The sequence below is a fragment of the Barbus barbus genome, assembly GCF_936440315.1.
Source record: "Barbus barbus genome assembly, chromosome: 33".
Taxonomy (NCBI): Eukaryota; Metazoa; Chordata; class Actinopteri; order Cypriniformes; family Cyprinidae; genus Barbus; species Barbus barbus.
Genome location: NC_136761.1, coordinates 19976538 through 20000125, shown reverse-complemented (window position 1 = coordinate 20000125; position 23588 = coordinate 19976538). Strand labels below are relative to the sequence as shown.

Below are 23588 nucleotides of genomic sequence, written 5' to 3'. Positions count from 1 at the left end.
GAAGAGAATAAAAGGTAGCTTATTTTTGGAAACATCGTTATAATTGGAAAATAAAAACAGGTAGATATACGGAAACGAGGACTGTGGTTGATAGATAGCCTACTTTCCTCATTAATTCGTATTTAAACAATTACAAAAAAAAATATTGGAAAAACAAACACTTTAGTATTTTGAAGCAACTATTTAAATACGCTTCGCATACGGAGGATGATGTGGACGGCGATGAGATCGGGTTATTTATTTGCAACAACAAAAAGATGCTCACTGAGTTAGTTTTTGTTTGATATATATTTGTATCAGGTAATTGCAGTAGATAATAACAACAATCCGCGTGCAGAATTATAGATAAACATGCATGTCATTTTAGGCTCCCAGGCCTATTAAAGCTGTGACAGAGAGAGTGGGGTATTCCAACACAGGCCTGGGAATCCCCCCATGACCGAGCGCATTAATTACTTGCTTAATGGGTGTATGACCCACAATGTAAAAAACGGATTACGCGCGTGAAACCTCAGTCCGGTCTGCTTTGCTCGCGTGAGATGCGGATGGAAATCAGTCCGGTGCACGCGGATCTTTAAAGATCATTTGCATCCAAGCCAGCTGTTCACTTCATTCCTGACCGACACAGTCTAAGCACACACATTTTTCGGCATAAGTTAGTAGGCTATGTTTTCGATGTTTCCGTTTTAAGTTAAAATGTATTAGCCTATAATAAAAAACCAAATCAAATTAGTAAATCAAATTAAAACTGCTCAGTTTGTTGTCAGCCGATGATTACCATCATCACATTCTGCAAATAGGCCTTTTCAGTTTCGTCAGACTGTCCAGACTACCTCTGTTACAGTATACTATGGACTCCATACAATAATCAAAATACCCTAATAAAATAGGTCTATAAATATATTATTCTATTCTGGTAGCCATGGTTTTAAAATAGAATTCGATATAAACAATGAAATAATATATAAATAAAATGTATATTTAAAAATAGGCCTATATGTTATAATAATAGGAAAGCAAGAAAAAAAATTAATTTTAAACTATTTTAATCTAGACATGTTCATTTCAACGCGTTCCATTTTTGGATTCCTTTATGTCAGTCGGTATTTCTGTCACTTAATAACATAAGAAGAAATTAACTTGGTTTTATGAGAGTGGTCGTTTTAATTGCAGCTAAATTAATAAAATACCTTGATTTGATCAATATTAATCCATGAGTGTTTTCGCGTTCGTCGGGTTAAATTTGCTGGTTGAATTAACGTATTACCGTGTTTTAATGGCTAATTTGTTGTCTAATTTAGCCTACCGCTTCGCATCACAAAGTTCACCCCTCACACACACTCGACGTGTTGGTTGTGCATACAAACACACCCACTGTGGCACGCATGCACAAGCACGCGCTTATACACACAAACTCTCACTCACGCCCACGCGCTGACAGTCAAAGCTCGTGAGAGGGGGGAATGCACCACTCTGCGTCTTTCAGCGGAAAAAGTTGCAGTCGTGGAGGCTCTGCAGAAAATATGAGTTACTAAAGCAACTTCTGAGTTTGTAGCTAAAACACTCTGGGTTGAAGGTAACACATGCCTGTTTTCGCGTTATTTGAAAAAACCCAGATATATCCCTAATTGTCTTCATTGAGGAAGAAGAGGTTACGTTGGTTTTGGACCTGGTAGCAACAGTTTAAGCAACCGGACAATATCAAGGGCAAAGATAAACTTGTTCAGAGGTGTGGAATTTATCTCTTTTTTTAAAAAAGAACAAGAAAATCAAGACTGGCACGACTGCAAAGCCCCGCTTTTCAACAACCACTGGTAAGTGCGCATGACACACTATCTTGAATGTGAGATAATGCAAGTGAAGGAATTCGTTCCACCTCTGGGTTGCCAGCCACGGGTGAACTTCAGCTTTAGTGTAGTTAGATGGAGAGGCATGATAAGTGATGCTCTGGCAGGTCTCACCTTGACTTTGCAGTTTATTATAATATAGCCTTAACACTGAGAGACAAACGGGACTAGGACAACTTTATAGTTATAGCGTGTAATTTACATGAACACATATATCATTGGTTAGCATAAGCAGAAATAAATCGTGCTAACGAAATTTGCTTTCACAACAAGCAAACAACCTGTTTTTGAATGCTTTTTAAATACTCGTAGCAACATTCCTAGAAAAAAAAAATTGTTTTAACTTTTGCGATGAAACGGGTAGGCTAATTAAAGTAAGATGTAATTATTGTATAATATGATAATGTGATATTGAATAATAAGATAATATTGAATAATTATATATGATCTAAATTTACATGTATGCAAATGCAAGGTAACCAGTTTATTTTGAAGATGTAGTGTAGTGAAATATTTCTGTCAACTAATACAGTAGTTTCTTTTTATTAGCTTATATACCAATAAATAAAGTATAATTAAATTTAGCTGAAGAAAGAATCACACACACAAGCAAACTGAAGTAAATCACTTTATTAATAAATTTGTATAGGCCCGCAAGACTGAGAATATTATAGTACTATGCTTACTATTACGTTTAAACAACGTTACGAGTTTAAAATGACAAAGAAAAGGAAAGTAAAGAACAAAAGAGAAAAACATTTTCCTCCAATTAATCATCAGAACAACATTTTCTAAGAATACCTTCTTATTATCAGTAGTAATAGAAGCCTATGTTTTGATGTTATTGTGTAGACTAAATTTTAAATAGACTAAAATAAAACAAAAAACGAATATTACAAAAATATAAACACGTTTTTTACATATTTCCATCTGTTGATGAACTTGCATTGATGTAGTCCATGTTATAATCTTGTGCACTTGTGTAATGTTTTGTTTCTTACCTTTTCCTGTTTGAAAATTACCTTGTCAGAGTACATATTTAACATGACATTTGTATTAAATTCTCATAAAACAATAGAAAAATCTATAATAAAAAAAAATCTATATAATAAAGTTACCAATATTAGTAGCCCAAATCAAAACGGAACACGCTCAGCTAACGAAAGACAACTTCATGGCCTTTAATTTCACAGCCTACTTTGTTTGGTAAATAATTTAGACAATTAATTAGAATAATTTCATAACTTTATACTAGCATCTCAAAATCCTATTTAGATGAATGACTTTCGCCCTCCCACGAATTGCATATTACGCGGTACACATATACAAAGAAACGCACACAAATTTAATTTCCAGAGTGTCAAGCCTTTGACTAAAGGCACAGATGCGAGGCAGGTGATATAAGGGGAGGGCTAAAGTAAAGCATTGCATTCGGAGAGAGAAAAATGGAGAGGGAAAACGGTTAACAGCAGGATTGCATGCAAATTTCCGACTGAAATTATCATAAGCAAACAGCTGAAGCCTGGGCTAATAAAGGCCCATCTGTGTTACTTCATATCGGGTTAGTATAGAGCTGCGATAATGAATTTTGTAATATCCAACCGACAGACATCTCAATCAGACACTAATCCCCTGATTTTACCGCGGAATCACTCAACTTCTAGCGCTCAAACTGCTCTCTTTCTCTCACTGACACACACGCGGTGCATGGTCTCTCCTCTTTGTGCCTTGTTTTCATGTGCGTTTGGAGACACGAGTCTTAATTAGAAAGGACTCGAGCAAGCGCTAAGGGATTTCAAAACAAATGATGAGGAATGTGCACATCCCATTACAGACAGGAACTATCCAATATATGACAATTGGTTTGAAATATATCATCTCTGAGTGGCCCATCCGGTCATGTGTGCAAACGTCCAACTAAACATTCTCAAACAGAAGTTGGCCTACACATATGACTATTCCCGCCATGATATCAGCACTTTAATAAAATATAAAACAAACATTTCTCTTTTTTCACAGGTGCTCAACGTATAATCTAACAAATGGACTCCCACTGCCGCAAACTTGCATCAACGTGTGCTCAATTAGGTAAGAATATCTTGGTGAATGACAAGCCCAAGCCCAAGCCCAAGCCCCCCTTTCCTTATATTAAATCTCCAGAGAAGATCTGGATTTATTAATGTCATTGGTTGGTTTAATCAAACATCTCAACGTTGTCTGGCCTACATAAAATACTAATCCCAGCTAGAAAAACTGGTCTGTGTAAAAAGTAAGGCGTTTGTAAACTACCTTTGGTGTTTGACGTATGACTGGTTATATGGAAAACGGAACCATTAGACGTTTATAGTCAAAGATGGACATCTGGTGGTAGGACAGGATCATACATGGATAAGTAAGAACGACTTTATACTCCGTAGCAGCTCATTTAGAGGAATTTAGAGTTTTAAAGCAAAGTCTGTGTGATTTTAGAGGTTTATGATCTCTAAAATAACTTGGATTTGTTCAAATAAAATACTGATTGGATACTTAAAAATGCCTGGTCGTAAACTGTACCCTATTTGTGGTTACGTGATCACGTGCATCCTCAAGGTGTAAAAACGTGGCAATTAAAATACTAAAAAAATAGATATAGTTTAAATTAAATTAGTATGATAGACTGTATAATGTAGATTAAGCGCAAAAATATAAAAAATAACAATTTTCTACAGTAAATTATAATTTGGCGCGCAAGGACAATTTAAACAAACGTAAAAAGACTCAATTAAACTGTAAGGGGAAAAATGTGCAGGCTACAAGAAGGCTGTACTTAATGTGTGGCCGATCTCCATATCATCTGGCATCTTCATTAATATAATTAAAGCAAACAAATCATAACACTTATTTAACCGCATTAGTCGGTTTGCCATTATATCCCATTTCCCATAGTCAATAATATTGGCTATGAACCGATACAGATAGCCTAATGCAGATAAGAGATAAAAGGAAAAAGTGAGTATAAAATGCAAACAGCAACGTAAGAGGGAAAAGGTTTTGGAGCGACTTGATTACCGACAATCTCGTCTCCTCTGCAGTAATATATGCAGCGCTTGTTAGAAAGACTCAGGGGAAAAGTAAATGTGTAATGAAAGCCTCCTCGTGAGGAGGAATATACTAATGGAAGAATCTAATGTCCTCTTAATCCTATGGAAAAGGCTTTGTCGTCTCCCTTATATTGACTGAATTGGCAATTAATGGCTCTGTGGTGCGCCGTGGCCAATAATCCACAGCAGGCAGTGAGACCGCTCTGAAGCATTTTGAGGCAAAATAAATACAGAGCAATAATCTAGTCCACAACTATCAATGCGTTTAACAAGAATCGAGCTCTGTAACTTTTGCCTATGTGGAATTTCAGTGCGCACAATGAATATTTCTGCGCGTAAAGCATATTCATATTATATTTTAGTCTGTCTAAGTTCTAGAATAATCATGACATTAATTAAACTGTTTTTATATTTAATATTTTATTTTCAAAATAAATAAAATAAAACTGAATGGCATTTGGCAAGTATGAGAAAACAGACGAAACCTGATCTTTAATAATGTACAGTGTCTGGGCGCAAATGCATTGAACGCGAGGTCACATTCTCATACAAAAAGACCCGTACATACAAGATTTGTCGGTTCCAGGATCATATATTATGCCATAAATCAGTATCCAGTACCAAGACCGTGAGCTGAATCAAAGTCAGCGATGGAGATGGTCGGGTCATTTTCATAAGCGCTTGACTGCATTTTCTCTTTTCTCCGTTTTTTCCCCCTACTTGGTATGTTTGTCATTTCGGGTGATTTCTCAGGACAAACAGGGAAGCAAAAAAATGTCGAGTTCTTTAGCTCATTTACTTATACTAATTTCCTCACTTATTGAGTTAAGTGCAATCAGCTGCTTGCAACAATGAAATCGGATTGGCCGCTTCTTCTTTTGTTGATTTCTTTTTTTAGCTATATATTACCCATTTACTGTGATATTTTCATTTGAATGGCAGCTAAAATATCACCAGAACTCTAAATGAAATGCAACTTGGAAAAGCATTTTTCCCCGTTATTTTATAATTGAACTAATCTGTTTAAAAAACTTTAAATCATAATAAATACAAATTATAAATATGCTAATTTAAAATTATTTAGGGGTAATAAATAGTTTTTATTTAAAAATAACAATTCAGTTATTAAACGTATGTAAATTACTGCAATGCTTTGAAGGAATTTGAGACAATAAGGTGAAGGAGCTTGAAGTCATTAAAGATGTCCATTTAAAATCCTTAAGAAGATTAAATGTAGCATACTCAGAAAAGCAAAGGGGATGCTCTCTCCCCCGAAATAATCACGGGCACGAGGCGCACAAATGTACCTTGCCAAAGTGCTTTCAGTCCCTAAATTATATTGTAAAACTAATGTAAGCAGGATTAAACTAAAACAAAAAATACTGTTTCTTCTATAGGCCTACAGTTAGGCCTATTATTTATAATAGGAATGCATTACCTAACAGTCTAAGACTGAGCTTATTTGTTACAAATGAATTTGTAACGCACTCTTTGAAACCCAGTCAACTAATTGTTGCGAAGAATCATCCAATTAACGTGACAAAAGCGGAACAAAAGCATCCTCGAGAGCGCCATTATATGTTTTCGTATTTAGTTGTTCTTATTTTACTTTAACAGACATCTGTGTTTGAGTTCAAATGTTAATGAAACGTTGTTTTTATAATACCTGCACAGAAAAAAAAAGTTCAGGTGTGTTAGGCTATGAGAAATTTCTTTAACACGTTTCGCTTTCTCGGAAGCCACTAGTGAAGGCACAGCCTCTCTTTATTTACATGCTCTTTAAAGGAAAAAAAGGCTGCATTTTCTCATTTCTTTGGGTCGTTTTTTAGTCAGTTGGCCATAAAATCTGTCAAGTATAGGCTGTAATGGTCCGTCAGATTGTGGGCGGAGTCTGTGTGACGCATAGAGCAGCTCGGTTGGACGGAGAGAAGCACAGCTGAAATGAAGAGCGAGCGCTGTGAAGTGCAGGAGAGTGTGTGTGTATGCAAGTGGATATAATATCACATACCTGTCCCTGTCACTCTGGCTCTCGGCTGAAACCGAGATATCTTTTACCCAGTCGAAACGAAAAAAAAAAAAAACTTAAACTTTCTTCAGCACTGGGTTTATTTTATTACGCTAACAGCCGTTTGAGGAGTGTCGCTTTGAGTGGTTTAAGTGAGAAAGGAGTACTGACAACGCTTGCCGATACTTCACTACTGGACACATTAATTTATTTTATTTATTTATTTTTTCCACATTTGCGACATTCGCTGAGGAAGTTATATCTATCTGCTTGCGAACCGTCCGTAATTCGCTTGTGTTATCCATGACCTCTATGAAGGATCCGTTGAGTTTGGACCATCACCACAATCACCACATTACCGGGAGCAAACACACGCCGCTTACGATGGCCTCTAGTCTGCAACCGCTCCAGCGGTCTGTGGACTCTAAACACAGGCAGGAGGTTCACACGGTTTCAGACACCTCCAGTCCAGAGTCCGTAGGTAAGCCCTGGTCCTCTGAAGAGATTTTTAACTGGAGTGTTTTCGGGTTGGTGTCAGTTATCATTAGATATACTGCCTGTGAAAAGAAACCGTTTAAAACTTCTCCCTAAATTTGAAAACAGTAGGTTAGTTTGAGGCATGCAAATATATAAAGACATTGAGCTGGCAGTTAGTTGATTCATAGAGCTATTGAAGTAGCTACATAAGTCATGCCCTTTGACGGAGCTTTATTTGCTTAAATTGTGTGTGAAAATGTGGGCTTCTCGCAAATGTTTACACTGCGGCATTGTGTTTTGTATGGAATACTAATACAAACATTCACCGCTAATGTTCTTTTTTCGAATAATGAGAAAGACTTGATGCGTTCTTTGTGGGTAAAATATTTTTAAACCTTGATTGTAGAACATTTGCGCTTGGATTTTTACAGATATTATTAGCTTTGCAAAAAAATATTGTTGAACATTAGCGGGTGATACGAAATTTAGTTCTGGAACATCATGAATTAATTCAGACCGTTACGCTGTTAACAAGGAACCTAGACTTGTTACTATGATGCCAAATATGTTCAATTCAATAAAACGGAATTAGATTTATCGCCCCACACAGACTTCTCCAATGTGTCAAAACAGAGCCTGAAGCTTAAACATTGTTCCTCTTGGATTAAACATTCATTTGAAAATACTGAATTACTTTGCATTGCAGAGAAAGAGAAGGGGCAGAGTAAAAACGAAGATTCGACTGATGACCCATCGAAAAAGAAGAGACAGAGGCGGCAACGAACGCATTTTACAAGCCAACAGCTCCAAGAACTGGAGGCCACTTTTCAGCGGAATCGCTATCCGGACATGTCCACCAGAGAGGAGATCGCAGTTTGGACTAATTTAACAGAGGCCAGAGTCAGAGTAAGTTTGATAAATTAAATGACATTGTAATATGTGATAAAGCACTATTTATTCTGAAACCAAATCCACAATTCAACTTCCAAATTCTATATTTTAGATAGCACTAGGCTAAATAAAAAGTAAGCTAATAAAATTGTGTATAGCATATACAAGCTTACAATAGGCCAACTTAAAAAAAATTACAAATTAATGATTATTATTCATTATATAATAATATAGTAATTAACTTATTAGTACTGTTTTAGAGTTACAACTAAGTTGTTCATACATAGGCTATAAAGACTTTTATATTTAACTATCGGGGCGCTATAGGCTACCATCTAAAATTGCGTGATGTTAATTTAGGTTACATGCTAAATATGACTTTATTTAATCATTTAAATATAAATCTGTCACCGTTTGGTTAGAGGCTAATTATGGGTGAGTCAAATTGTTTGCAATCAACACAAGTGACGCCCTAACGATGACAGACCTTAATGGAGTCACACTGTCGCCTTTTAAGAGGTGTAAAGCTCGTATTTTGCGATTGTCATTCTCGTGTTGTATATACTTAAGGTTAGTGTGTCTCCGCCTGTTTAGGAGGAATACACATTTGAAGCGTCGGGCAGCCCATTGACCGCTATAAAGCTGGATGTGTATTGGGATTCCCGGGATCAGACAAGATTCCGGGTGACTGATAAAAAGCGATTTAATTAGGGAACCTAACTGAGTTTGACACCACCACCACCACCCATATCATTTATCTACCAAAAACAAACCGAGCTGTAGCCCGCGGTGACAGCAATTCTGAAAACCTATAAGTTAGCTAATCGTCGGTTTATTTGTTCTCATTGTCTCAGAAAATAAATATGTAGTCTAATAAGGAATCTAAATTATTTTCTGCATTTGTTGCAGGTGTGGTTCAAGAATCGACGGGCAAAATGGAGAAAAAGGGAGAGGAACCAACAGGCAGAGTTGTGCAAAAACGGTTTCGGCCCTCAATTCAACGGACTTATGCAGCCCTACGATGACATGTATCCCAGCTACACGTACAACAACTGGGCTGCAAAGGGGCTCACGTCGGCCTCTCTGTCTACCAAAAGCTTCCCCTTTTTCAATTCCATGAACGTCAATCCGCTGTCGTCCCAGGCCATGTTCTCCCCACCTAACTCCATCTCTTCAATGAGCATGTCCTCAAGCATGGTTCCGTCTGCTGTCACCGGCGTGCACGGATCAAGCTTAAACAGCCTCAATAACTTGAATAACCTCAGCAACCCCTCTCTAAATTCGGGGGTTCCCACGCCGGCGTGCCCTTACGCCCCACCGACACCTCCGTATGTTTACCGGGACACTTGCAACTCCAGTCTTGCCAGTCTTAGACTGAAAGCCAAGCAGCACTCGAGTTTTGGATACGCGAGCGTGCAGAATCCGGCCTCCAATCTCAGCGCTTGCCAGTACGCAGTGGATAGACCGGTGTAAGAGACGATTGTAGAATTTACAATCCCGAATCCCAGGAACGAGAGACTACACTTTTTGTTTCAAGGGCACTAGAAGAATAAACCACTGAAACGCGTCCAATCCTGTGATGGAATGTCAAGCGGGAACGGAAGGCAAATGCACCATTTCTAATAAGATTTGTTCTCTACACTAGCAAGTGCACACTAGCCAGTGAAGAGTTTAGGATACCAGTATATTTAAAAAAAGCTCATTTATTTTGACGTTTCAACTTTTGGACAGTAATTGACTGAACGGTTGTATATAGGCTATACATATATCTTAAAATCATCTCCAATTTGTAGAGGCGAAAGCTCTAACTCTTAAGCATTTTCGAGAATTCAGTTTAACACAGCATGTGGAAAACGTACAGGAATCATGTCTTGCTTGCGATCAAGGGAATGTACATACTAAACGCACCAGTCGTGTGTGATATTATAAATTTATTATTAAATGTCTGTGTGAATATAGATGTAGAATAGCAACCCTGGGTAATAATACGCAAATGTTTCTGCGAATTTAACTTGGTTTTTGCTCTGTGTATAATATTTGGTACGGATTTTTTGTTTCGTTTTTCAACATCCCAAAAATAAACTATTGTGTTTTATTTAATGGAAGTAAATATATTGTTCTAAAACATTTCAAAACGTTTTCTTCACAGTTATTGCACGCTCATGTATGTAGCAGCACACAGTTGTTGCTTTGTGGCATTCTAAGGTTTATAGAGAGAGAGAGGGAAGGAAAACGTATCTAATACACATCAACGTGACATGAGAAGTCCGGTGAAGAGGGCGAGATGTCCCGAGCAGATTAGGAGTCGAATATACAAGACTGACTGGAGGCTGGGCCTCCAGTGATCACCGATGCTTGAAATAACATTGCAATAAGATCGGGGCAGGCTGGACCACACATCACTGAGCCATCTGCCAGCTGAACTCCTTTAAAAAATATTAATAATAAAATAAATGATGTGATACACGATGGTCCAGTATTAAGCTCATCGGATCGTGATCAAGTCGAAAACAAGGCTCATATCACATATGAATTATGGATGACTTATAATAAAATATTAAGTGCCATCCCACTGCGCAAACAAAACCGTGTATTTAAAAAAAAAAAAAAATCTGATTCACGGTAGCTTGGCGCGTATAATTAGAAGTAATCTCTACACTGAGTGTCAATTGATTGGCTGTTTGTAAACAAAGAAAAGCTTGCAGCGTCAAATTACTGTAGCAACTGATTTAAAATAAATAAAGAATGGAAAGAGGATTAAGGAAGATGTCTCGTGCCCCTAATACAATATAACTGCTATTGTATAGTGACTCCTGAGGTTATTTAATTCCAATTTAATAAGCACTTATTCTCTTTATAAATACTTTAGAAATATTTACACTGTTACTATTGTTAGGCCTTGTCTGTTGTCAATCGTTAACCGCACTGATGCATGTATAGCCGATAAAATACCTCTATAGCACAGACAATCTCATTTATAGAAGAGCAATCAAAACAAAGAGAGGTATGCAACAGACAGGCGTGTGTGTGAGTGTGTTTCTATCCATGAAAGTCATGTCACAGCGCGTACAGATCACAATGACTGAACATTTACTTTGGGTACAACACAAGCGAGCTGTTTAACATGAATGCTCTCATATAGCGATGATTAATGAGGCAGACAGAACAAGGGCGGAGTGAAGGAAACTGTAAAAACGAATGCTACTATTTAACCTGTTACCCTGCGCCCCTATTTTTGAGCATTTTGTAAAAAACGATATAACCAAATAAAAATGTCTGTAGCTCTTGAACCCTAAGGTCTATATTTAAAAATCTGGTGTTGTTTGAAACTAGACACTTGATCCTTTGTTACTCTAGAGTCATAATAACTCAAAATTAGTATAGCAATAGAGTAAAACAAGGTAAAATATACATGAAATTGACTCGCGATATGTTTTAATGAAGCTCACTAAGGGAAAAATGGATGAGACTTTCATGCCAAAGGCCTGAAAACACCATAAAGATAAAGCTGAACATCTGACCATGTTTTGATTCAAATTTGAGGATGATACTCCCAAAAATGTAGTTTCTGTAAGCTTTTATTTAAAAAAAATCTAGGCGTCCTTTCAAAAAAGCCATTTGGAGACCCCAAATAGACACTTTGTAAACAAATGTCCAAATGAGTCAAAACTACATAATACATATATGTATATCAATTCAGAACTGCTCTGCCCACCAAAACACACAATAAAAAACTATTTCTGAACAGCATTTGTAGTGCTGACTCATTTAGTCATTTGGTTAGTCTACAAATGGCATTTTTGAAAAAAAACGCCTAAATATTTCCTGAAATAAAATATGAAATAATAAATTTTTTATAGGTAAAGACTTACAGAAAGTACATCTTTATGGTATTTCATTTCAAGAAAAGCTTTGGAAAAGTCATTTGGATATTTTATTTCAAGAAAAGTCTAGGAATCCTTTCAAAAATGCTATTTAGAGACTCCATAAGACACTGCATACTACATATGTATATCAATTCAGAACTGCTCTACCAATGAAACCACAAAAAAACACAAAACTATTTCAGATTTTGAACATAACTAAACAGTCTTTATTCTGAACAATTCCAATAATGAAAACAGTGAACCAAAACAGATTTGATCATTTTTGAACTAGTGAAAACACAAAACATGCAAAATACATTGTTTTTACAACATTTGTATTTTTTATTTATTTTATATGGTGAATATTATGAATATTACTATTTTACTAATATAGTAATAGATTACTATTACTAATATTACTAAATAATAAAAAAAAAAAACTATTTACAGTATTTACAGTGGAGGAAGACGCTCTAGCAGCCACTAAAATGGTTTTTTTTCTGACCATCTGGATTCACCAGACCTCTGAAAAGACAGGGAAGAGTGAGAGAAAAAGAGTGAGAAAGTGTGTAAGCAAAACAAATCAAACTTGCAACACTGTTTACATTTTGTACACACACACACACACGCGCGCACGCACACACACACAATAACCGGGACATACCCACAAACAAACACACCCACCCACCCACACGAACAAAACTCATGTAATCCCCTCATATTATCCCTCTCCGTTGTCATTTTTAGAATCTAAAACAGCTAACATGAAACAAAAGCTGCAAATACATGATAAAGACACATAAACATTCAAGAGGAGGGTGGAGACACTTACGTGCTAATGCTATCCACGCTTCCCAGCGATCTCAGCGCGTATTCGGCTACTAAATTAGCCATTTTTCTCCCCACGTCCTCCAAAACACCACCAAACGCCACAGAAACACTTCTCAAGTCGAAGATCCATGATGGAGAGATTCAGATGTGAGCTTTGGACAACATCTGTTCGCTGATAGCCAGTCTGTGTAGCGCTGCGACGCCATTATGTGTACGCTTCATGCGTAACCCGAGAGCGCACGAAAACACACGGACAATACGCCGAGCTATTCTCTAAACAATCTTACGTAAACTATTCAAACTGTCAATCACTTTAAACGTCCTTGTGGTTGGCTAACACTTCCATCCATCAAAACTGTGCTGGCGAGGCATTGGCTGGGTTCAAACACCCCTATTGTGATGTGTCCGGATTGACACCTCGCTGACCCATTCACGGACGCGCTTACTGTCCCGGGTTATAACAGCTCCTGCGATTGAAGGAGAGAGACGAGGGAGGGCTATTCTTACTCGGAAGAGACGATTCTGCTGGAAATAGATGGCGTTTCAAAGCTGGAATACGAATTATAATCGATATTTATTGGAAAATGGACGCTATCGATAACTATAACTCGAATCGCTTATGTAAACAAAGGAGGATCTATCGTGTTTTCCCCTATTTTTTCGTTGTTTTGGATTAAAAAGTGGATGCATTTTGAAGAGTGGACCCTTCTCTTGAAATGTATGCTGGTGTGTCTTGGAATAGTCTGAGCTGACCAGCGCTATTGGCGATCAAACGTGAGTACTGCGGTTCGCTTTGTTCATTTTAAATGGCCGGTCTTTCAGCATTTCTGTTAACCCTTTCCTCTCTGGTGTATTGATTTCAAAAACAAGCTCACATCGTTAATCTTGAGTGTTTTAGCTTTCAAATGATATATAGTTAATGATAATTGATTGAATATTGTTCTAAAACAAAGGTAATAAAAAGTCCGACCACGCCCGACCACGCCCTTCCGGCCCGCCCGCGGGCCGATGCGGGTTAACAGGTTAAGATACCGAAAATAATTATTGCAGTTGAATGAAAAGTAAAACGCCTGTGCTAATTCAAAACGTCTACTTAAAACAACAAACGCTTGTCTAAAATCTACAGATCATAAATCACCCATTTTCATGTGTACGCAGTCCTGATTCTCTCAGTGAAGAGCTCTCAATCTAACCAGGCCTACATTATTCATTCCCAGCAACATGACGGTCTGGGGTCCCAATACACATCTCAATAAACATTGTGAGCGGGGGGCCCACGGGAGCAATACAGAGCAGACCCAGAGAGGAACCCTTCAGTCGGCCTAAACACAGCCGGGAAAGCTGTTCCCTCTATTCTCTAGAAGACTGCATAAAGGTAAGGCATATTAATGCGCATCATCAGTAGAAAACTACAAACATGTCCTTGCATGACGAAGAGAAGCGCCAAAAGTTTCCATTCATATGTAACTCGCGTTCGCTTCATAGGCTTCCCTTCACAGCGCACAGTGTTGCCTTGACGTGCTCGTTATTCTATGTGCCGACACGAAATACGCTACTTGGACAACTATAGACGTGTATCTTTGGGAAAATACAGCCTTTTTGAAATATTTAATCACCTAGGCCTATTCCCTGACGCGGAATATTTTGATCGCATCTTGAATTGTTTGCAGACTGAAATGGCAGAGTTATGTTAATCTGTTAATTTGGTATTATAATTTTGAAAACTAGCCTACGATACGTTTAAATGTGAAATTATTTAATATAATTCCTATATTTTTCTTTTCAAAATTACCGTAGGCCTAACTCTTAATTGTCTTTTCAAATAGTGTTGATTTAGGCCTATATAGCGGAATCAACCAGCCTATCTTCAGCGGCCGCTGTAAAATCCCACCCGATAGACTTTGATTGTCTGACTACTGTAAGATAATATTGGTATCATCACTTCTGATTTCCATAATAATGCGTAATTTTGTTATTCAAACTGTGCAATGGTCTCTTATTTGCATTTTTGTGTTACAGCCTTTTAAAAAAGTTAAATACAATCTATAATTCAGTGGTTTGAATGCATATTTCATTTTGAGTTTGCAGTAGGCTAGATATTTTGGGAAACCATATTTAACATTCTAAAATATTTCATTTTGATAGGCTAACAGCTGCACCGAATAACAGCAAAACTAATTTTAACTGGCTTCACACATTTCGTTAAATCCCTCATACTTTCTGAAATCCAGCAAGGTGTAATAATTATGGAGCAGTCAAATGCTCACAATTTAAATTCTAATCGACAGTCGTAAGTGTGAACGGATGGAACAACTGAAATGATTACTTAATATTCGCAACAATTATTTTATTTTCGATAATTAAATATATTGAATATAGCATGTTGGTGAAGCAAAGATTTTAAAATATCCGTAATAGGCCTAAGTAAAATCTGTTTAGAAAATTACAAATAGGTATGTCAATTTTTGCCCATGTTAGGTTGTAATGGATAAGGTTAATATGTTTAAATTTGCTTGTGTTTTCCAAATGGTTAGCCAGGAATTTTTTTTTTAATTGTTCGCTGCAGTAGTCGTTGCATGAGTAGTCTATATAGTGATGGACTGAACTGCGATGTTGTTGCCACCCCATCTTGGCAAAAGCACAGATTGTCCAATCAGATTGAAGCGATTTAAGCGCAAGGTCGGGGTGAGATGACCTCGCACATTCTCGCGCTTACTTCGTTCTCTACGAAAAACAACCCTGACTGACCTGCAACACATTCAGAATTTAAATGAATACGATCATTTTCATATTTGCATATCAAGTAATAAAATATTTACTTCATATTTATTAGTCCCATCTCAAATCAGCATTATAACAATTACAAACATATTTCTATAGAAGAGATAGAACAATATTGGAGAGGCCAGCTAATCAGCTGACATTTGGCTATTTTGAGATGATTATTGGCACTGTCCAAAAACAGGTGTCCACATGGCTAATTAATGTAAAGGTTATGTGTCAGTTCCAAAATCCACTGACAGCCATGTCATTTGATGAACTTTCCATTTCCTTTCCTTTTTTCCATAAAACATTAGCATGATAGGCCTATATTGGCTATTAGCCACCATGCTTTCTCTACTGGCACCAGCCATTGGAAACAAGTACAAAGCTACTCTCTCGCAGAAGAATAACAAAGTTATTTAAGAGTAGGATGCCTCATTCAGTAGGTTCTGAAATGCATCTCTCTGTTGTCTATTAAATCATGCTAATGCAATTGGGGGGAAATGTGCACAAGCCAGCTGGTACTGACCCAGAATGACTCTGTAGATACTCCAGTCATTATATCCACTGACTGAGCTGGAGGTTTTTTTAAAGAGTGAGCAAACATCAGATGCACGGGGTGAGCTTGAATTGTTGGAGAGAACATATGTGAGGATTATGGGTGTGGAGGTGTGTATGGAAAACTTCACATGTGTCACTGCCTTTAATTAAAGGGATAGTTCACCCAAAAATGATTTTTTTTTCTTGGAACAATATGAGGGTGAATAAATATCTCTTCTTTTTTTTTGGGTGAACTACTCCTTTAAGATCACACCATTCTTTGAAAAAAAGCCAAGATTACATGCTTTCTATAGGGCTATGTGTCTGTACCTGTGCCTCTTCTCTCTCATACGTTCTTTGTGTGCATATCTCTGTTCTTTTTGTGTTTGGAAAAAGTGCTGGCATATTGCTAACATGCATGTCTATGCCCTTTCATCTGATGTGCTTGTGATTCGTTGGTCAAAGTGTGTGTCTACCTTTCTTAGGATGTGCCAGAGCTTGTGTGTATCCGTGTGTATATCCTATCCTTTGACATGCTTGAGTGTTCTCTTTTTGTGTATTCGGGTGTGTGTGTCTGACACGGCCCTGCCTTTGATGAGCTGAGTGTGACGCTTCTCTGGCCGCAGGCGTGTGCTAGAATGGGAGCGTGTGAACGATCAGACATGGAGTAAACTTCCATGACTCAGACACTTCCTGCTTTCTCAACTTATATTAAAAAGAAACATCTTAAATGTTTTGACTCAAAAATCGATTAGGAATTCCACACAGCGAGTACCGTGAAATCACAGATGCACGGATGTGTGTAGAATTAACAAAGATAGTATCAGTGAAGAGGCCCAACCGCAACATTTCTCTATTGTTTTGCAGTGGGAAGTGAGTAACGGAGGACTGATGATGTAATGCAATGCTTAAATAAAGCCTATAAGCTGTCCAGACTGCGAGAAGCTTTTAATTTTGGATGCAGATAGATACAGAATATTTTCCCAAAATAACAGCTGTGATTGTGTTCCAGTGAGGATGTAAAGCATGTTGATATGCAGCATGCACAAGTACACGCAAAAGTCTGAAATGTAATTATTCGATATTGATTTGTGTGAATTGTCTTAATGTGTTATTTTAAATATTAGCACTATTTGTTTTAAGGGTTTTTATTTTGTTGTTGTTATTTTAAAGCTTTTTTATTTATATTTTTAATATTAATTTTAATTTAGCTTTTTTCATGTTTTTATTAGTGCGGTCAAATCGCGATTAATCGCATCCAAAATAAAAGTTTTTGTTTATATACTATGTGTGCGTACTGTATATATTTATTATATAAATACACACACATACAGTATATATTTAGAAAATATTTACATGTATATATTTACATTTAGTCTATGTTATTTATATTACAGATAAATATATTTAATATATAAACATAACATATTTTTCTTAAATATTAACATGTATGTGTGTGTTTATATAGACATAATAAACATACACAGTACACACACCTATTATGTGAACAAAAACTTTTATTTTGGAGCAATTAATCGCAATTAATCGTTTGACAGCACTAGTTTTTATTAACCACAGACTTAGTCATCTATTGCGTTAAGCTTATAATTGTTGTTTTATCGGTGGCTATTTCTTAATAGAATTACTTTTTAAAATTGTGTTTAATTGTTTTTTTGTTTTGTTTTTTAAATCAGAAAGTTTGTTTAGCCTTTATTTTATATAATATAGGATTGATTTATTTCATGTTTTTACGCATGTTTAAAACGGCTCTTGCTTAAGACAGAATGAGAGAGAGAGAAAAACAAGCCAAAAAAAACATTGTTTAATAACCGAAAACCTATTGGCCGTTTTCTCGTAAACAATTCAAAAGGAACTAGTTATGTTAGGAAGCACACACCCTAAAACAGACCAGAGCTCCACACAGGCCCAGAACATCCAATCTTCTCTATTGTTCTGTCAATTCTGCGCTTGCTATGCAAACTTTTGAAAAGCAGCTGCATACACATAAAGGAGTTGACAAGTAATGTATAAGAGTTGCAACCGGTGTTAAATTGTGTGTGTGCCTGCAGTGCCTAAAGAATTAAGTGAAAGGTAAGAAGAGAATGAATGACAGCATTGTGAAGCTCAGTGTTAACAGTTACAAAAAACTCCAGCTCTCTCAATCTCATCACCTTTCACAAATATGACATCATCACTCGCTTAAGCCATAACACATCAAATGTGAAAAGGTCAAGAGCATTAAGCCTCGAGCAAGACAACCATATCAACACTGTTACTACACAACTTACTGACTAGGTGCTAAAAAATACTATATGTCAACTGCATGAGAAAATATTCAACATGTCAGTTATTATAAACAAATCACGCTCTGCATAACTTAAAGCAGCAAGCTCAGATGCACAATGTTCTGCAAACCTGGAAGTTGTATGTTAATGCATACGCCACAGCCTTCATCTGACGTTTTAATCTTTCATAAGGAGAGACATGTTTGAACCCGCAGGCTGCCTAATAAACCAGTGAAAGCAATCTGCTGCGATTCTTTTTCAAACATCCTCCTCATTACGTGCCACAGTTTGCACTCCAAAATCCTACTAATCTCAGTGGAAAGATGACGTGAGCTGATCGACATTAATGGATCTGTAGATGCAGAAGGCCAGAGAGTTTAGGAGAAAAGCAGACTATTTTGTGTTCATCCATCAGCTCTGCCTTGCTGTGTCTCTGTGATGGCTTGATTAGCTGGAGTATAAATTTTTTTAACTGACTTTCCAACTTCTTACTGGAGCAGGTGCAGTGTTTCCTTTGAGATGATATACGGCGGGCTGCTGTGACCTGCTGTGATTTCATTAGGGATTTTGCTGGAAAATCTACTTATAAAGAAACAATACTAGCTATCAATGCCAGTCTGATGTAATAGGAGGATGTGAATGTAATGGTGTTATAAAAAGTATATGCCTAGACTGTTGTCCCCTTCTATAATATTATTTGTCAATCAATTTAAGCAGATGGGACAAGAATTGCTGTAAATTGTTTATAGAATGTATTGTACTTTGTAACACATCATCTAATGCCCTGCAGTATAATACATTCAAAACGCCACCACACCTAACCAAAACCTAATAAATGCCTGAAGCACAATTTCAAACGTTTGTGATACAAGTGTTATACATCCTTGCGTCCAACAGAGGGCAGTGCAACTAATACAATTAAAAGTACAGACCCATAATTGAGAGTATTCAACCATGTCCAACACACCTATCCTTATTTAAGAAAAAAGGAACATTTTAACAAAGGTAATGCTCATTAACATTATAATAGACCTAGTACTTTGCATCCTAACCGCACCCAGCTCCTCAGGATGTGTGTACAATTTGTTCAAGTAGTCACAACTGCTTTTTGTAAGACATATGGTGATAACTGGCTAACGAGTTGGTTTTAAGAGCAATGAACCAACATAAAAAAAGGCAGATCACTGCATAAAAATGTAAACAGTAATCACTGGTAATATGGTTATTATTTACACATTAATAGATGAATCAACATCAGTATATAATGCATATAAATAGTAATATTACTATTTATTTATGTAAAAATATGTTTCAGTTTGGACAAAGTTTTATTCAAAAACAATTGCTAAAATTTCATCATGGAACGGTTGTTTCAGTACGTGACCACTAGATGGTGCAACATTAAGTAGGAAGAGCACAAAAAGTGTGTTGTACAAATGAATTGTGCACAATAACAAAATAAGATTAACAGATTTTGCATACAAAAAAAAGGTAAAGGATAACATTAATTTCAAAATAATAATAGTTTACTAAGTTCCAAATTTGTTGTGATGCTCTTTCATACAATATCAGAGACAGGCCCAACACTTTATTATATTATATGTTATGTTATGTTATGTTATGTTATATGTTATATTATATTGGACCAGGATTTCTAATTTAAAGGTTGCAAGTTCACATTCAGACAGATGACATGTGAACCAAATGTGTAAAATCAGCAGCCCATTACTATGCTTTACACTTATCTCCAGATTGCACATTGCATCTCTGAAATAATCACACCATAATTCAATATCACTTCCTTTCCTTTAGTAGTAAATTAATCTGTTAAATGTAACCATTATTCTTTACAGGACAACTTAGATGATTAACACACAACAGAGTATCCAACAGCACTGTTCTTACAGGATCTGACATGTTTAATATGAGGATGACAAATGAGGATTGGACATGTCAGTGAAAAACTTTTTTTTAAGGGGAAAAAAGCTCCACAGTCATTATGCTATTAAATATGATTTGGCTCCATGGACAGAATGAGATAATTAACTGAGAAATCTTTACATCCAACATATCAGCCTGAACTTTACACTTTTCTTATAGAAATTACTTTCTGTTTACATTATACCAACAATTTTAAAATCTTTCACCAGACCAGTGTTACCTGATCAATTTGGACTTTTTTGCTCTAATTAGACATCACCCATCATTACACCTTCATCCTTCATGAGAGAAAAACACACATGACAAAAGTAAAGGTATAATAGCAGCACATTTTGACAGATAAATTGATATCATAATAGAAATATGACACCTAATAATACCTGATAATACATCTGGATACCTGTAATTTACTAACTTCCTCTCTCCACTATGACTCACATTCTCTTGCTTAGACACACCCTCTGACTTTCCTAAAGTATTTTAATTCACCTTATTATTTTGCAATCTTCCCTTCAAGTCTGCTTGCTGAACTTGCTATCAAGCTTCTTCATCTGTATAAAGCACATGATATTCCTAATTTTGCAACATCGACATTGTTCTTGAACTGAACTGAATCGAGTTGAATAACGACACTAATGTCGTCAGTAGAGCTGCTTATCACTGAACTGAACTTGTTTCATAATGAATGAACTTTACTTATCGAACTGAAATGAACCAACGGCTCCACAAATGGAGCTGAATAATGGCACTATTGCTTTATAGCAGAATATGTATTTGTTTGCACAATTTATTCTGTTACTTTCCAGTTTAATAGTGTGAGCTGCTTTGAAACACTCTCTGTTGTATAAAGGTGACTTGACTTTGCTGAATCAATTGTGTTCCCTAGAATCAATACAACTACTGTCCCGAGAGCTGAAATAAGCTCATAGTTGCTTGAGCTCCTCAGAGGAGCCTTGAGGAAGTTAATGAAGAACAGGTAAGAGCTGTTGACTCAAGACACTGAAGCATGTGAATTCATGAGAAAAATTATGAAAGCACAGCAGTAATGGCATCAAAGATAAAGGGCCTGTGCACTGTTTCACTGTGTACAGTAGTTATTTGTAGTGATGTATTTCTCAAAAAAAAAAAAAAAATAGCCGTAAACTATGATATTCTTTGTTATTATATTTGAATATAAGATTAAATGTGTAATTTAGATGATAACCTTCCTTTAGTAGGTGACACACCTCTGGATGGTATAGGCCAAGTCCATATGCATATCCAAGAAACCAGTTAGTTCATTTCTGTGCATTTTTTTCCACAGAACAGCAGACAAAGATATCATCTCTCCTCTAAGGTGTTGGCTCAGACCTGTTACCTTTTGTCTACTATTACTGTGACCCGGCTTAGCACAGTCCCTGTTCAGCTTCATCTGAAGCATAATTATGTTTTTTGGCAAAAAGAATGAGCATCAATCAACATCAGATATTGTTTTGTGAACGATAATCTATCACAGAGGGGGAAAAAAATTGGAAATCACAGATTTTTAGAAATCACCCTGAATTTCAGGCAGGCAAGCCTCATGTCACCAAAGATATTTTATAGAAGTTTAGGGGTTTTTTTTTAAAAGAAATTAATACTTTTATTCAGCAAGGAATTAAAATAAAATAGATTAAACGTGACAGTAAAAACATTTATATATTGTTATATTCTGTTTCAAATAAATGTTATTTTTTTTATTCTGTCTTCATTAAAAAATCTTATTTTTTATATTTTATATTAAATTTTTTAAACTAAAAACAGTTTTTTTAAATATAAATAATACATAAATAAATATTTTTATTTATATATTATATATATATGTGACCCTGGACCACAAAACCAGTCCTAAGTAGCACGGGTATATTTGTAGCAATAGCCAAAAATCATTTGGACTACTTTAAAGGCAATTTTCTGAATATTTAGATTTTGTTTTGTATCCTCAGATTCCAGATTTTCAAATAGTTGTCCGATCCTAACAAACCATACATCAATGGAAAGCTTATTTCAAAGAAATTGACCCTTATGACTGGTTTTGTGATTCCGGGTCACACATTAAATATTTGAATTGTGCTACATTAGTTACCTGCCAAACATTATAGAAAGTAATACATTTAAGTCGTGGGGAAGTTGTGGCCTAATGGTTAGAGAGTCGGCCTAATGGTTAGAGAGTCGGACTCGTAATCAAAAGGTTGCGGGTTCGGGTTCGAGTCTCGGGCCGGCAGGGATTGTGGTGGGGGGAGTGAATGTACAGCGCTCTCTCCATCCTCAATAACACGACTGAGGTGCCCTTGAGGAAGGCACCGAACCCCCAACTGCTCCCCGGGCGCCGCAGCATAAATGGCTCCGGGTGTGTGTGTTCACGGTGTGTGTGTGTGTGTTTACTGCTGTGTGTGTGCAGGTTGAATGGGTTAAATGCAGAGCACGAATTCCGAGTATGGGTCACCATAATTGGCCATATGTCACTTCACTTTCACTTAAATGAAAAACAGTATTAGAGAAAATATAAAAACTGCCTGAGAGTATGTTAGAAACCCCTGTAGATGATGGATTGGTTTCGTTCAGACGTGAGAAATATGTTAGGGTAATGTTAGTCGCAGCTGGTTTATTTTCACAAATAAAGCCTCCCAGCAGAGTCATGCACGGGTCCTGTTTGATAAACCCGCACCCGCAGTATTTAACCGAATACCCGACCCGTTATCCGACATGCAACACTAATTTAATTCCGAACCCGACCCGTTTGACATAAAAACCGCGACCCGAACCGCACCCGCATTAAATCTACATAAGACAGACAAAACACCTTTATTTTATTTGTAATGTAACAAGCAGTTAACAAGTCATTCTGAGTTAATGCGTTAATGTGTTTAAAAATTAATAATAACATTTAACACACGCAGCCCAACAAGTTAACAGAGAGAAAGGAAACATTTAACGTGTAAACAATATAAAACTATTGCGTAGCTACATGTGAACAATCTATTGTAAACAGGTCAAAGGGCTTAGATTAATAAGCCAAATATGAGCTTTTCCTTCATAACCTA

General features: G+C 36.6%; 1 protein-coding gene across 2 annotated transcripts; it reads left to right on the top strand.

Moving 5' to 3' along the window:
- The first annotated feature begins 1391 nt into the window (after nucleotides 1-1391).
- LOC306852806 (pituitary homeobox 2-like) lies at nucleotides 1392-10431 on the top strand. Of its 2 annotated transcripts, XM_079389897.1 has the most exons (4): nucleotides 1392-1814; nucleotides 3867-3935; nucleotides 8116-8315; nucleotides 9210-10431. In XM_079389897.1, the coding sequence occupies exons 2-4, from the start codon at nucleotides 3890-3892 to the stop codon at nucleotides 9771-9773; spliced, it is 810 nt and encodes a 269-aa protein (XP_079246023.1). In that variant the 5' UTR covers nucleotides 1392-1814; nucleotides 3867-3889; the 3' UTR covers nucleotides 9774-10431. The 2 variants fall into 2 exon arrangements, with proteins under 2 accessions (XP_079246023.1, XP_079246022.1); XM_079389896.1 differs by lacking the exons at nucleotides 1392-1814; nucleotides 3867-3935 and adding an exon at nucleotides 6860-7413.
- The last annotated feature ends 13157 nt before the right edge of the window (nucleotides 10432-23588 follow it).